The 16,982-nt window shown below is 37.3% G+C and overlaps 1 protein-coding gene across 1 annotated transcript in view; it reads left to right on the top strand.

Moving 5' to 3' along the window:
• The window catches only part of DYNC2H1 (dynein cytoplasmic 2 heavy chain 1), a 429,393-nt gene extending 416,302 nt beyond the window's left edge, over positions 1-13,091 (top strand). Inside the window, exon 90 of the mRNA XM_069080147.1 lies at positions 12,705-13,091. Within this exon, the coding sequence (XP_068936248.1) occupies positions 12,705-12,863 (159 nt within the window). The 3' untranslated portion in view covers positions 12,864-13,091. The remainder of the gene's footprint in view (positions 1-12,704) is intronic.
• The last annotated feature ends 3,891 nt before the right edge of the window (positions 13,092-16,982 follow it).

The following is a 16,982-nucleotide window of genomic DNA, read 5'->3' as shown; positions in this document are numbered from 1 at the left end:
TATTTTTTATGGTGTTTCTTCATCTTTATTGCTAATAATGATTCTTATATGGTGATCTTGTGTCTTGTGGCCTTGGTTGAACTCAATTATAGTTTCAATTAATTTTCTGATTGATACATTTAATTTTTAGTATACTAATGTTCTCTTAATTGCCAAATTTAATGTCCTCTTCTTAGTTCTTGTGCTTCTTAACTCTCTGCAATGTTTAACACTGTTGATCCCCTTTTTCCTCCTGGATAGTTTGTCCTCTCTGGGTTTTTGTGACACTGTTCCATCTAGATTCCCTTCTTAGATGTCCGATGTTCTCAGTCTCCTCAGTCTCATTTGCTGTTTCTTGGGCTCTGTTCTCAGTATCCTCTCTTACCAAGTGACCTCACCAGTACTTAAAGATTTACTTATCATCTCTATATAGATGATTTACTGGTCCAGCCCTGTGTCCTGAAGTCTGGTCCATCTTTCTCTATTGTTTATTAAGCATTTCCACCTGTGTGTCCCATTGATACTTCCAACTCATTATGTTCAAAACTGAATTCATCATCTTTACTACTTGCAATCCGTGATCCATCCCTCCATGCCCTTTTCAAGCTTACCTTGTCCTTTTAACTACTAAACCCAATAGTTTCTTCTCAGTTTTCCTCTTTCTTGATCCTTATTATAGCCTTTGACATTATTGCCACCTTTTTTCAGGTATTCTCTCCTACCTTGGCTTCCATGTCTTTGACTTCTTGGTTTTCCTTCTATTTCTTTTTTTATCTCATTTTCTGCTCCTCACACATACTAAGTATGCACATCTAAGGATCTGCCATGGACCTTTTTCTTTTCTACGCAATGTCTATTATTGATCTCATCAACTCCCATGGGTTCAGTTATACAGATGATTTTCAAATTCATATTGTCAGCCTTCCTCATTCTCTTAACCTTTAAGTCTGCATCACCAATTGCCTGTTGGCTATCTCTTAGATTTCCTGTAGGCTTTTCAAATTCAGCCTTATAAATGAAACTCATTATTTTCTCCCAAACCACACCTCCTCCAGACTTCCCTATTTATATTGGAGGCAATTCATTCATTCTGGTACATAAAGATTCACAACTTAGTTGCCTTCATTACTTCATTGTTTCCATAGCTTAACAGTTGTTGTCTTCTTGATTCTACCTCCACAACATCTCTCACATCTGTTTTTTTTTCCCCTTATGTGCCCACCATCATAGTTCAGGCAGGCCTTTTTATCATCTCTAACCCAGACTATTGCAGTTTCCTTTTAATTGGCCTACTTTCCTCAAATATCTCTGCTTTCCAGTCCTTCACTTACTCATGTTCCTAATCAAACTGACCTAATATTTGTTTTCCATTCATTGGATTACATCTTCCCTAGCCCTGACATTTGGAATTCTTATCTCCCTTAAAAGTATAGGTCTGGTGCCATCTCCTACAAGTAATCTATACTATTTCCCTCCCTCAAAGAATGTGCACTGTGAGGGCAGGAACCATGTCCGTTATATCTTTGCTTAGCAAAATGCCTTTCACATAGTAGCATTTTAATAGTTTTTGCTGAATGTAATTGAATAACAAAACCAGGATTTGGACCACAGTCCTATGACTAATGATCCAGTTCTCTTTGCACTGCACCACTCTGGGTTCCTAGATTTACATAATAAAATTACTTTGATTGAGTGATTTAAAGTTTTAGCCTTCTCAGTGAGATTTCTGATCACTCAAAACAATTTAGCTTAACCATCTACAGAGGAAACACCAAGCAGTTGAAAAGTACATACTTTCCAAAGAGTGATATGTGCCTGGATATCTTGTCTGTAAGACTGGACAGATACTTATCATCTCTTAAGCAGATACAAAGCCCAGAATTCACTAGGACTGTGAATGCCTGAATTAGAACAAGCTAAATAAGTTATAGTTTAGGTAATCATAGACTTGTAATTTTATTAATACAAAGAACCCCCAGATGAGAAAATATCTACAAATTAAGGTGGCCACTGTCTCTACAACTTAGGGTCTTATCAGGTCACTCTACTTTTGGATGGCTTTAGTTCAGTTGTTTCAGTCACGTCTGACTCTTCATGATCCCATTTGGGGTTTTCTTGGCAAAGATACTGGAGTGGTTTGCCATTTTATTCTCTGGCTTATTTTTAAGATGAATATACTGAGGCAAACAAAGCAAGTGACTTGCCCAGAATCACAGAACTAGTAAGTGTCTGAGCTCAGATTTGAGCTTAAGTCTTCCTGACTCACAGGGTTCCATCCACTGTGCCACCTAGGTACCTCCCTTTGTATAGCTTTAATTATTAGGAAGTATTTCTTTACATTGTGCCTATATCTACCTCTCAGCAACTCATGCCCATTATTGATAATTCTTCCTTTTTTGTTTTAAGCAAAACAAATCTAACACTTGTTCTACATGATAATTATTCAAATGGCTAAAGATAGCTAACACACTTTCCCTAAGTCTTACTTCTACATACCAGAGATCCCCAATAAATATTATGTCACATGCTTTCGGGGCCCTTCACCATCATAGTCACCCTCCTTTGAATACTCATTAGTTTATCATTGTCCTTTCCAGAATTTGGTTGTTAGAACTGAGTATAATACTCCAGATGAAGTCTGACCAGAACAGAGTATATCAGGATTTTTACCTCAGTAGCCATTTATACCATGCCTTTTTAAATGTAGCCAAAGATTGTCTTTCTTACTAACCATGTAGTACAGTAAAAGCCCTACACTTTTGCCGACGAACTGTCTCATGCCTCTTCAATTGCAAACTCACATTGTTGGGTTTTTGACCCCTAAGTATATGATGCTACATTTATTTATAGCCCCAAAGTCTAGCCTGAAAAGTTCTATTTCAGTGTTGATTATGTCATCTAATATGTTGGTTGTCCCCTCTATGTTTGTGTTAGCTGAAAATGAAATAAGTATGTCACCTATGCTTTCAAGTCACTGTTAAAAAATGTTAAAGGTCTTGGGCTGATCCATTAGAGCCCCTCCAACATGATATCAAACCATTAATGAATAGTTTATGAGTCCAGCCAAATCTATATAACTCTAATATTGATTACCATTCCTCTCTTCAGATTGTTCATAAGAGATAGCATTAGAAACTTTGTCTTTACTAAAATCTAAATAAACTGTACAGCATTTCCTTGATCTATCGGTCTAGTAACACTGTCAAAGAAATTGGAATAACTTAAGATCATGTGATCATAGATGGCGAGCTAGAAGTGACCTCAAGGTCATCTAGTTTAACCTTTTCATTTTATTGATGAGGAAAATGAGACCTATAGGGGAACTTTCCCATGGTCACACAGGTGATCATTAAAAATGGAGTCTGAAGTTCTCACTCCAGAGCCACTGTTATTTCCAGTGTACCGTGCTGATTTTATAATCACCATTCCCTTTCCTGGGTGTTCATGAGTCACCTTTTAATAATATATTTTAGAATTTTTCCAGTCAAGTACACTGACTTTTTGCTTGCAGACTCTCCTCTCTTCCCTTTTTTGAATACTTGTTTTTTTTCAATATTGCAGTACCCTTTCTGTTCTCCAGGATCTTTCAGAGATCAATGATTGGCTCAGCAGCCACATCTGTAGATTTTTGGTGTAACTTCAGATGTAAAGTACTTTAGCACTTTAAAAATTAAAGTTATCTAAGTCTGGTGATTTGAACTCATTAAAAAACACAAACAACAACGATGATGATGATGATGATGATGATGATGATGATGATGATGATGATGATGATGATGATGATGATGATGATAGCAGCTAACATTTATATGATGCCTGTTGTGTACCAGGCACTGTGCTAAGCACTCTACAGTTTTCATCTCATTTATTTGATCCTCTGAACAACCCTGGGAGGTAGGTATCCACCTTTTTCAAATGAGGAAATTGGGGCAGACATAGGTTAAGTGATTTGCCCAGGGTAACACAGCAAATGAGTGTCTTGAGTTCATATTTGAATTCAGATCTTCCTGATTCCAGACCCAGCACTCTATCTACTGTACCACCTAGTTGCCCACTAGCTGTCAACTAAGTACCTTCTTGCTAGCTCTCTACTTAGATTGGATTTCTACTCCCCCTCAGCCATTTATATTCTGTACATTCAGGTATAAAAATCAGATCTCAAACTCAATTCTTAATATTTCCCCCCAAACTCATCTCTCCTCCAAACTTCCTTATTTCTGTGGTGGCTAGACCTCTCCATCTAGTTGCTCAGGTTCTCAACTTTGGAGTACTCTTTTTACACCCTCAATATCCAATCAGTCACTAAATCTTAGTGATTCTGCTTCTATAACATCCCTTGTCCCTTTCTCTCTACTCATACAACTTCTACCCTTGTTTAAGATTTTCTTATCTCTTGCATGAAGTATTTTAATAGCCACCTAAGTAACCTTCCTGCTTCCAGTCTATGCCTTTCTCCAAAGCAGTAATGCTCCTACAACATGGATCTGACAATATCTCTCACACACAAACACACACACATATGAACTTACAACACAAACATATACACTGACAAATCTTCAGTGCCTTTCTATTGCCTCTATTATAAAATACAAAATCCTCAGCCAGATCTGTGCTTATTTCATTTCCTAACCTTCCTTTCAATCCCTACTTCATGTTTATCTGCTTCTTGAATTCTGGGTTGTGGCAAAATGCATATGCATACATACGTATCTCATAAAGTACTAATACAGTTATTATGCTGTGTGTACAGCTTTTTCCTGAAAACACTCCTGGATAGCCAATACTTCTTTCTACACTGTGCTACCACTGTAGCTCCTAGAATATAATTTCTCACAATTGTACTATTTCTAGCCATTTAATTTCTTTTCTGTATTACTAAGAGTTAATATTCTGTTATGTAAAAAGCTAAACGAAGTATTTGTCTACAAAAAGATATTCAAAAATAGCTAGAAAATCTAGGAAGAGCAAAATATTTTGAATTATTAATTGTTGGCATATTGTTTATTTCCTGTTTTGAGTTATTTATTTTTCCCATGCTGATTTGCTAAATTATGGCCATTAAAATGTGCATTAAAGTTTTCTTTTCCTAACAATGAAAATAATTTTTCTTTAGTTTGAATCAATTCAGAAAACATATGTTTAGGTAAGTCATGAGAGGCTTTATGAATATGTTGATGGAAGGGTTTTTTTTAACAGTTTACTTTCATGTATTACTTGTGAAAATGAAATTAATTTGAAATTTCACTTTTGTTATTTTTTAATGATGGTAAGATAAATAATCTTTGTTTCCTAGATATCAACTTAATAAACTTATAGGGAATTCCAGTTCCTCACTGTAGTATATGTTAACTCTGAGAAAAGATAATACTACTGAATTTACCTTCAGTAGGATAATTGCTCTGAGTTTTTAGGTGCCTCTTAAACAGATTTTATTTATACATTCACAATTAACTGTCTTTTTTTAGGACTCAATCTCCAAACTAAACCTAGACATTGTCTTTCCCCCAATCTTCCCCTCAGTTGAACTTTTCTATTTCTGTTAAGCACACCAGGATTTTTCTGGTCTCCCAGGTCTGTAATCTTGATGATATGCTTGGCTCCTCCTTCTTCCCTCATCCTGAATATTCAGTCAGTTACCAAATCTCACTTTTTCTGCACCTAGAACATCTTTTGCATCTGATGCCTTCTCACTGCTCATATAGCCACCACCCTAGTACAGACCTTCTTTGTCTCTTGCCTAGACTATTCTGATAGCATTTTAGTTTGTCTCAGCTTTCTCTCCTTTCCATCCCATCCTTCACACAGTCAGCAAAATGGTTTACCTTAAGTGTGGGTCTCATTGTGTCACTCACCCATTGTCTGTGGCCTCTAGGATAGAATATAAAATCCCCTATTTGATTTTTAATACCCTTCACAACTTGATCCCTACCTTTCTTTCCTGTCTAATTATACATTATCCCCTTTTATCTGCTTTATGGTCTCAGCTTCTCTGTGTTCCTTACACCAAACATTTCATTCCTAGTCCCTGAGCTACAGACAGGTCTGGCAGTCTCCCATGCCTACAATATACTCCTTCTTCAGGAGCATATCATAGAATTTCTTATTTCCTTCAAGATACATTTCAAGTACCACATTCTACATGAACATTAGCAGATCTACCAAGTCCTAGGATCCTCCCTCCTTAACTACTTTATATTTCATTACTCCTATTTGTTTTGTAAAATACACAGACACACATACATATATAAGCATATATATCATGGGTACACACATGTATAAATATACCTTCATTTGCTTATTCACACACTTACACTATTTTTGTGTGTGTATATATGTCAGTAAATAGACATGTATCAAGTTCCTACCATGTGTCAGGCATTGTGCTAAGTGCTGGGGATACAAAAAAGCAGGTCACAATCTAATGGAAGAGACAGAGAGCAGTTATGTACAAAGAAGCTATGAGCAGGATAAATAGGAAATTATTAAAATAGAGAAGGCATTGGAATTAAGAAGGGCTGGGAAGCATTTCCTATAGAATATGGGATTTTAGTTGGAATTTAAAGGAAGCCAAGGGAGGCCAATAGGTGACATTGAGGAGGGTATAACAGCAAGGCCAGTGTCACTGAACTGAAGAGTAAGTGGTTGAGAAGTATTCCCCAAAAGGCATTTTGTATTTGTTCCCAGAGGCAATAGGAAGCCACTAGAGTTTATTGGGTGGTGTGATCAGACTTGTGCTTTAGGAAAATCCCCTTAGTGTCTGAATGGGTAAGAATGGGTAAGACCTGAAGCAGGTTGCCTCACAAGCAGCCTATTACAGTAGTCCAGGTGTGAGGTGATGAGGGTCTACAGTGTCAGAGGAGAGAAGGGTACTTATACCAGATATGTTGCAAAGGTGAGATCTATAGGCCTTGGCAAGAGATATTCGATATGGGGGATGAGAGCAGGTGAGGAGTGCAGGATAACTCCTAGGTGGTGAGCCTGAGGGACTGGGAGAAGAGTGTTGTCCTTTAGAGGAATAAGGGATTTAAGAGAGAAGGAAGATTTAAGGGGAGTTTAGTTTTGGACATGTTGACTTGTCTACTGGACATCCAGTTCAAAATGTCTGAGAGACAGTTGGAGATCAAGATTAAAAGTCAGCAAGTAGGGCAGGATAGGCAGATTTGAGAATCATCAGCATAGAGATGATAATTAATTCCATGGAAACTAATGAGATCAGCAAGTGAAGTAATACAGAAGAAAAGAGATCCATGATAGAGACGTGTGGGATTTCTACAGTTAAAGGGTATGACCCAGATGAAGATCTAGCAAAGGAGACAGAAGAGGAATGGTCTCTTAGGTAGGAGGAGAATTAGGAGAGAGCTGTGTCCTGAAAACTTAGAGAAAAGAGAGTATCAAGGAGGAGAGAGTGATCAATAATGTTGGTGGCTACAGAGGTCAAGGAGAATATGATTTACAAAAGACCATTGATTCGGTGACTGAGTTCATTAGTAACATTAGAGAGAACAGGTTTATGGAATAATGAGATCAAAAGCCAGATTATTAAAAAATTAAGAAGAAAGTGAGAGGAGAGAAAATGGAGAAACATATTCTAGACGGCCCTTTCAAGGAGTTTAGTCACAAATGGTAGAGGAGATATAGAATGATAGTGAGGATGGAAGGAACGAGTGAGGGTTTTCTTAAGGATGGGAAAAGATGGGCATGTTTTATGTAGTAGAAAATGAGCCAATAAAGAGAGAGAGACAGAGAGAGAGAGAGAGATATGGGTGTGTGTATTAAAGATAAGTGAGAGAGGATGATGGAGGGCAATCTCTTGGAGGAGACACAGAATGAGATTGCTTGTCTAGGAAGAGGAGTTAGCCTTGATAAGGAGTAAGACCATCTCTTACTGTGAAATAGGGATGGAGGAGATAGTCTTGGAAAGAATTTGAGTCACATGAGATGAAGAGGGGAGGAGAGGGAGTTCATGGAAAATGCCTTTAATTTTTCTGTAAAATATGAGCAAGGTTCTCAGCTGGAGGTCTGTAAACAACAGAGGCCAGGATTTTGATTGCATGGTAGATATGAATAGCATAAACCTCAAGGGAAGAAAGGTACTGAATGATGGAAGTAGGGGAAAAATATAGAAGTGGCAGTGGAGAGAAAGAAGTATCTCTAACTCCTGTACCTCAACCAATTAACTGAGGAGAATGAATGAAGATGCAGCTACTACTGTAAACAGTAGTGGGGAGCCAGGCTTCAGGGATAGATGGAAGGATGGGAGGAATGGGAGAGGAAAAGATTTAGGATGAAGCAAATTTTGTTGCCTACAGAACAGGCATTCCAAAGGGATTGAATCCCATTCCAGTGGGAGGAGCATTTGGTTGAAAATTTGGGGTGGGAGGGTTGAGGGGGTGGTGGGGGATAGGGTTTGGATGATGATCTGTTAGGGCTTAAGAATCATTGGGATGTATAGCATATGACCAGATGTGAACATGTTCATTGAATGGAAGGCACCCCATATCTTCCCAGAGTAGGCTAGAGATCAGGTTGGAGACAAGAGCAGCATTTGGTTGAAGGTAGATGGTCAGACATTCTGTTCGGGTGGGAGGCCCATTTCACTCCTCTTCCCTTCAAAGGATGTGTGTATGTGTGTGCACATGCATATACATATGGATGCACATACACACATATTATGTGGGAATGCATACATATATATGTATGTATATTCTTCCTCTGTTCACTTTAAGCTTTGTGAGAGCAAGTACTGTTTCATTTTATCTCTCAGATCCCCAGAACCGAGAATAATTACTGCCTCAGAACAAGAGCTTAATAAATATTTGTTGATTGATTGATCTCATTAATGCCATGTTGTAGGATCATGGGATAATGGGATTCAGAGTTGATTTTATGTAAAAGAAACCTGAGCCTCACAGAGATTAAGGAGCTTCCTCATATTTATATAGGTTATTTACTTACTACCTTTATGGCTGTAGGTAATTCACTTAACCTCTCTGACCTCTGTTTCTCATTTATAAAATGAGGGCATTGGATGGGCCTCTAAAGCCACTTCCAGCTCTAAATCTATAATCCTGTGGTTCTAAATCACAGAGCCTGATTTGAACTGCCATGACCGAGTCTGGTGTGATTTCTGAAGAGGTTAACCCACTACGAGGGTTAGGGTTGCTCTGGAGACCCCAAAATACCAACATGCTGGGTCCTGCCTAATGAATTCGACTCAAGTCTTCTCAGCCAAAGAAAAGTAAAATTTATTAAAAGTTCGCTTACATTAGACACAGAGTACGTCTGTGCTAGGTCACTCTGTGGCTGTCACAGAGCTCTCACTATTCTATGGCATTCTATGGTGCTCTCACAAACGTGAAGACAAGACAGGGTCTTATATACAGAAGGCCATGGGAGGAGTCTAGGGGTGGTCTAGAGGAGGAGTTTGGGGAGGGTCTTCAGGGGGAGTTAATGAGGTCAATGAGTGATTAAGGGTAGGAAGCTACCTGGAGACCATAAACAATGGTGGGCTAGGCCAGTTCAAGAGTGGGAAGTCTAGTAACAGACTTACCTCATCAAATGAGATGATTAAATCAAGAGTCCAAGGGAGGTTCCAGAGCCTGTACCTCAAGGACTCAAGGAGAGCTCCGGGGGCTCCCAGAGCCCATACCTCATCAATTTCTACCATACAGATGTAGCATATACTCAACCACGTTAAATTGAAATGTAAGGTGAAGGATTATTGTCTAATTATTCTGTTAATAATACCTAACACTTGTATAGTGCTTTAAGGTTTGTAAAGCACTTTACCCATACTTCATTTGATCTCCACAACTTTCAGAGGTCGGTACTATTAATATCCCCATTTTACAGATGAGGAAACCGAGGTACCAGGTTACATAACTAGTAAATGATTGAGGCATGATTAGAACTCAAGTTTTCCTGACTCTTTAAGTCCTGTGCTTTGTCCACTGGACCACCTAACTGTATTTATTAACAATTCTTCGTTAAATATTAGATTTGTCCAGTTATTTCAATCTAACAGCGTAGCATAGTACCTTTTATCATATCCATTAAGATGTGCCAATTAATGTAGGAAATACTATGCCATAATAAAAATTAATTAAAACATTAAATAGAATGAAAAATTTAAAGTGCTCTGTAGAACATAAGTGCTGTATAAACATAATTTGTGCATTTAATATAATGTACAGAAAGTAGAAGTTTTCATGGTCAGTAGCTAAGTGGAGTGTTACTTCCCACTTCATTTATTGGAGGACATGGACCCTCTTATTTTTAAAGAATAAATAAAAATATTTGACACTTAGGGGATTGAAAATAAATTTAAAATTGACTACATTCTTTATCTAAAAGAAAAAAAAACTGGACACAAATGTGGAAGACATCAGAAGAGTTTGGGAGTCTTCTCAGCAAACCTTGTGTTTGTGGCAGGTGCCTGGGCAGGAACCAGGGGAGGAGCAGCTCAGATGAAAGAAAGCTGTTTAGTTAAAAAGAGATCTTGAGAAATGTAAATAGATGTAACATTCCTTTTGTCTCTAAAAGGGGAAGAGATGGAAAGCCAAGAGCTGACCTGAGGGAAATGACTATTTAAGGCATTTTCTTAGGATTAGCCCCAAAAAAAGGTAATCATAGATAAGACTTTTATCTATGATAAAAAATAGATTAGGAAGAGCCTGCAGCTTGATTAAATTAAAGCACCATTGGGTGGATCTGTAAAAGCCTTTTGACTCCAAAAGTAATAAGAAATGAAGGAATGAAGGTTTTTCTCTTCAGAACAAATAAGTAAAGAATAAACACTGAAATGTACAGATTGATAATAATTAAAGTAAGTATGAAATTTATCTGGAGGTTTTTTATTTATTGATATGAATTTTGAGTTGTCAATATAAAATAAAGATTAATTGTATGCATGATTGTTAGTTTACAATTCTCATAGCAAAAATATAAGTGCATGGAAACTCATTAGCCAATTTGACATCCACATAGAATTTCACCTTTCAAAGGTCTCCATAGGTAGTCTCCCTGTTACCTTTTCTCTCCTCTTCCACCTTATTCCCACCCTCTAACACTCTCCTCTGGCAACACTGACCTCTGCCATACCCTGCACAACACACTCCATCTTCCAACTCAGCATATTTTCATTGAATTGTGCCCTCTCACCCCCAGCCACATGCCTAGAATTCTAACCAGAATTCTCATCTCTGCTTTCCAGGGGGTGGTCAACTGAGTCAAAGACTGCAGAGAGATCAAATAAGTTAGGAAATAAGAAGGGGAAGGGATCTTGCATTTGAGATTATTAGCAGCTTTGGAGAGTTTATTGGTACCCAAGTTGTTGGAAAACAAGTAGAATGTTGGGGGGTTAAAACTCTGAGAGGCTGAGGAGTGAGTGAGGTGAATGAGTGGTGAGGAAGTGACTTTTTCTATCAAGCTGTCTATGAAAGGAAAGAGAGATAGGCATAGGTTTAAGCAGATGTCAAGGTCAAGCAAAGGTTTTTGAAATTATACTCTAGTTTTTTTAGGTCTTAGACCAACAAAACTAAACATAAAGGTGTCAACAAAGTTCATACTCAACTCAAATAGACAATTAGTTGCCAAATGGTTATATCATTCTCATCCACCCCTACTCTATTTCCATTGACTACATGCTTGTACCAGCCATTAGTACCACCTTTGTGAACTGCTAGAGCAGTCCCTTCCCTAAATCATTTTTCTGCCTTTGCTCTTACTCTTCAAGTAAACGACTATACAACTGTCAGTTACTTTTTTTACACATAGATAGACTCAAGTTACTGTTCTGCCCAAAAAAATCTTCACTGACTCCCTATTTCCTCCTTAATGAAGTTCACATTTCTTTCTATCTTCCTGGGTACATAGCATAGTATTCTGTACATAATAGGTACATAATATAATTGTTTCTTAAATGAATAAGTGAAAGGATCCAAGCAAAGATAAAAGTGAAATTGTAATTCCCTAGAAGCAGTTGTTCAGCCCCATTCCACTTTGTGGAATGTCTAGTCTTACTGTTGTTCAGCTGACAGCCACCTGCGTGGTTCAGTTTGAGTAGTGTAGAAAGACCTGCTTTTTCTGAAATACTTTTTGACCATAATGTCTTAAAATCCAGCTTTTTGCAATTAAGGAAGTCTTCTTAGATATTACCTTACATCTTGTTGGATGGGCACAGAGTGATGCTTGGAATTATTTAATGATTATTTTATGGTTAAATTATTTTTTAAATGAAATGAAGCATATTTATAATAATTTACACTAAAAATGAATGATTTAGTGATTAATTTAAACTATAGTATCTCAAGTGTTAAAATCAATATTACTGAATAGGCTATGGAAATAATTAGAGATATGTACTATATTGATGTGCAACTGCCACATGTTAGTAGATTCCCCTTCACTTTATTTTCTATAGGAGAATATGTGCTATCAGTTTTTCTTACAGAAACTATCATAATAGCTGAGTTTATTTAGAGACATTTCTTCCTTTTTAAACTATTTTGATGGTAAGCCTTCCTTTGACCAATTGACCAAGAAGAGAAAATTTAACTAATTCTGTATATCAGGAGTACTTAATCCCATAATAACTCATTTATATTTCTTTATAGCTGAGTAGCAAATGATAATCTATGAGTTGGGGGTTGTCACAGTTAATGCTTTATTTCAGAATGGTAAACTTAAAAACATATTTTATGAATAAAATCAATGATTTGTTACAGGATGCATATGGTCCATATTCTTCTGATGAGTGCATCTCCTTGCCCGTCTATTCCAGTGCCGAGAGGGATCGTGTGGTGACAAATATCGATGTACCATGTGGGGGCAACCAAGACCAGTGGATTCAGTGTGGAGCGGCTTTATTTTTAAAAAATCAATAGCATGAAATTATAATAAATACTATTTTGGCAATAATCAGCATTAAAACTTTTAAAAGTATGGCTTGTCTAGTTTGGGAATGTTAATTTTAAATATTAGCACATAACTAACATTTTTTATTGTAATTGGCTCTTCATTTTAATAGAAAGTAACAACATGCTGTACCTTGTACAAAAAGTAACTTAATGAAGTGAACATTAAAATGAGAAGCTATGTTAATGCATTGAAAACAGTGGTATGGTTATTGTTAGATGTTCCTGTTTGTTAAATGTTTAATATTGTCTGTTATGGAATTGAAAATAGTGAAAAAGAATTTTAAATTCAATACTGTATATTCTTCAGATATTATTTTATATTGTAGTTGTTTAATAAAAGATGAGATAATTTTAAATTTTTTCAAGAATTCTGAAATTCAATACATAAAAACTTTTATAATAAACACCCACCTGACAATACCTGCATATTAAATTAGAATTGATAAGATATGACCATTAGCATTAGAATTCAGGTAAATGAATCAGAGGAGGAGCTGCCCTGGTGTATTTAATCATTTCACCAGGTAACATCTGGCCTGAAATCTCTGTAGCAATCAGCTGAACCAAGTGAGATTTAAAGCATATCTGTTCAGAATGCTATAGCTGGCCAAGAACAATTGAACTAATGAAGATGGTTGCAGAGCCATTTCCAAATGTCCCCTCTCAACCAATTTCACCTACAAAAGAGTTCAGTTCTCCTTGGTTAATAAACATTTTTAACAAATGAAGCATATTTGAAACAAGAAGACAAGGGAGTAGTGGAGAAAAGGAGGAGGAAATGAAGAAGGAAAAAATTGCAGGCAGACAGATTCTTAAACTAATACAAGAGAAATGCAAACAGTACTTAAATAAATCAACCTAAGAATCAATATAATAACCAGTGAGCCAAAACCTATAGAATTGTCTATTTCAAGGTCAAATAGTACTATGATCTCATTAGTACAAAGAATATTGGGCTTTGGAGTCAAGAGAGGTTCAAGTTCTGACTCAATTTTTAGCTTAGTGATTTTAAATATATGGCCTAATTGACCTTCCATTTCATCATCTCTAAAATAGAAATAGTATTAGATTGTCTGTACACTGGAACTAGTGGTTGCTAGAATAAAATCAGATAATGTATATGAACTACTTCCAGCAAGATAGCTGAGAGGTATATCTAAGCCCAGGTGCCCTCCATCACCTAAGAATATCAAGAAATGTGACAAATCAAAAGGACAAAAATAGCAAGTAAATGATAGGGAAAACACTCATCACAAGAAAAAGCTCATAGAGAAATTGATTTTTTTTTTTTAAGCAATCAGGGTTAAGTAACTTGCTCAAGGTTACACGGCCAGTTAATTCTGGGTGTGATGCTGAGTGTCTGAGTCCAGGATTCGATCTCCAGGTCATCCCAACACTGAAGCCAGTGCTCTTACTCACTGAGCCACCTGGCCGCCCCTAAGCAATTTGGGTTAAGTAACTTGCTCAAGTTTACACAGCCAGGTGTTTCTGGGTGGGTGCTAAGTGTCTGAGCCCGGGATTCGATCTCCAGGTCATCCTGACACTGGAGCCGGTGCTCTTACTCGCTGTGCTACCTGGCCACCCCGAGAAATTGATTTTTAAAAAACAAAAAAACAAGAAGAGGCTACAATACAACAAGCAAATAGTAGAGAGTAAAAGAAAAGGAATTGGGGCAGCTAGATGGTGCAGTGAATAGAGTGCCCGCCCTGGAGTCAGGAAGACCTGAGTTCAAATCCAGTCCCAGACACTTAATACACACACACACACACACACACACACACACACACACACACACAAAACTGGCCATGTGACCTTAGGCAAGTCACTTAACCCCAATTGCCCTACCTTCCCCCCTCCAAAAAAAAAAAAAAGAAAAGAAAAGGAATCAATGTCCCAGTTGAGAAGAAAAGTATTAGAACCACCCTTGGGAATAATAATTTAACAATTCTGAAACTTCCAGAATGACAGACCAGCCAACATGGTAGAGTAGGAAGAAGCAGTAAGATCCAGCTCTCTCTTCCACAAAGACCCAGAAAATGGACAAGATAAATCTTGAAATCTAAGGAAAAATCACGAGTCGTTTTTTCAACCTAGTTCATCACAGAGAGACAGACATGTCTTCAGACGGGGGGCTGGTTCTAGCCATGAAGGAACTAGGCAGAGCCTTCCAGCCTGGAGACTAAACAGAGGCCTGGGGACATATAGTAGGGTAAGAGGTACTAGACAGGGGGACCCCCACCGAGGGGGTGAATATTGTGCAGACAAGAGGATCAAATACCATTTGGTAGCTCTGTTACTTACTCCACAGAGATAGGCTAAAATCTAGTATAGATTACAGAAAGGACTTGAGTCTAGAGATGGAAGATCAGAGTAAGGGGGGGGGGGGGAGAAGGCAGAATTTATGAATCATTGGAATGCCTGAAAGAAATGACTAAAAGAAAAAAGAACTTGGACATCAAATAAATCATGAAAGAAACTGCCCAGATCTCTTGGAACCAGAAGGCAAAGTGGATATAGAAAGAAGCCACTAGTTGTCTCCTGAAAGAAACTATAAAATAAAAACTCCCAGGAACACCATGATGAAAACTGAAAACTACAGTCAGGATTGCACAAGATTTAGCAGCTATCACAATGATGGAGAAGAGAGCATAGAATTCAATATTCCAAAGCGGAGAGAGGGAGAAGGAGCTTTTAACTAAAAATAACTTACTCAGAAAAACTGAGCATAATCTAACAGGAGAAAATGTGGATTTTTAATGAAATAGAAGATTTCCAACTATTTCTATTGAAAAGACAAGGACTATGGGGCGGCTATATGGCGCAGTGAATAGAGCATCGGCCCTGGAGTCAGGAGGACCTGAGTTCAAATCTGACCTCAGATACTTAACACAAAAACTAGATGTGTGACCTTGGGCAAGTTGCTTAACCCCAATTGCCCTTCAAAAAAAAAAAAAAAGAAAAGACAAGGACTGAGTAGAAATTTTGAAATACAGGCATAGGAGTTAAGAGAAACATAAAAAGGTAGAATTAAATGTGCAAGGTACTAAGCAAGAATGAAGTGTTGGCATTCAAATAGATGGAGATCAAGGGTCATAAAGGAAACCAACTCATCTAGAGAGCCTGGGGATAGCTTTGTTATGTTTTGATGATCTTAAAAGAAGAAAGGGAAGGAAAAAGAAATCCACCAGGAGGAAAAGGAGGAGAAAGGAAAGATCAGCAAAATTATCTCACATAAATCAAGATGATTGAGTTTTACATAATCAGAATATTATACAAATGTGGAGAGAGTGGGTGACACTTGAACTTCCCTTTCATCTGAATTGATCAAGTACCCATACATATAGCTGGGGACAGAAATATATTTAACTCAACAGGGAAATAGGGAAAAAGAAGTGGGGAGGAGAGATTAAAAGAAGGGTGCATTTAGGGAAGGAGTAGTCATCATAAAGCAAACTTTAACCGCACATGATGGATTGTGAAGAAGGGATAAAAGGTAAGCAAGAAGTAGTCAAAAACAACAATCACCACCTGTGATTTGGCTTTAAGTGAGGGCAAGAGGAGGGGAAGTTGATTATTTGCATCAAAACTTGAGCACAGATACTCAATACAATCATTTCATTCTCTACTCTCTTTTTTGTAAATACAGGGTGTGAAATTAAAAAAAAATATATGAGAATAAAATGGAGAAAAACACACAATTAATGATCATAACTATGACTGGGATGATCTCATCCATAAAACAGAAGAGGATATCAGACTAGATTAGGAAGCAGAATCCAACAATATGTTGTTTACAAGAAATGCTTAATACATAAAGATACAAATAGTTAAAATAAGGGGCTAGGCCAAAATCTATTACACCTCAGCTGAATTTTAAAAAGCAGTAGCAATTATGATCTGAGACATAGTAATAGCAAGAACAGACTTAATTAAAGAGATAAACAGGGTAAATTCATTTTGCTGAAAGTTATCAGATAGTGAATTAATTTTGATATTTAACATGCATCAAATCATGTAGTATCTACTTAAAAGCTAAAGGAGTTAAAGGGAAAAACAGTAAAATGATTGGGGGACCTCAGTGTACCT

Source organism: Petaurus breviceps, unplaced genomic scaffold (genome assembly GCF_028583685.1).
Source record: "Petaurus breviceps papuanus isolate PSGF00001 unplaced genomic scaffold, PetGlider_PUasm1.0 91133, whole genome shotgun sequence".
NCBI lineage: Eukaryota > Metazoa > Chordata > Mammalia > Diprotodontia > Petauridae > Petaurus > Petaurus breviceps.
Note: the sequence above shows the minus strand (reverse complement) of the source record. Positions and strands in the feature narration are given on the sequence as shown.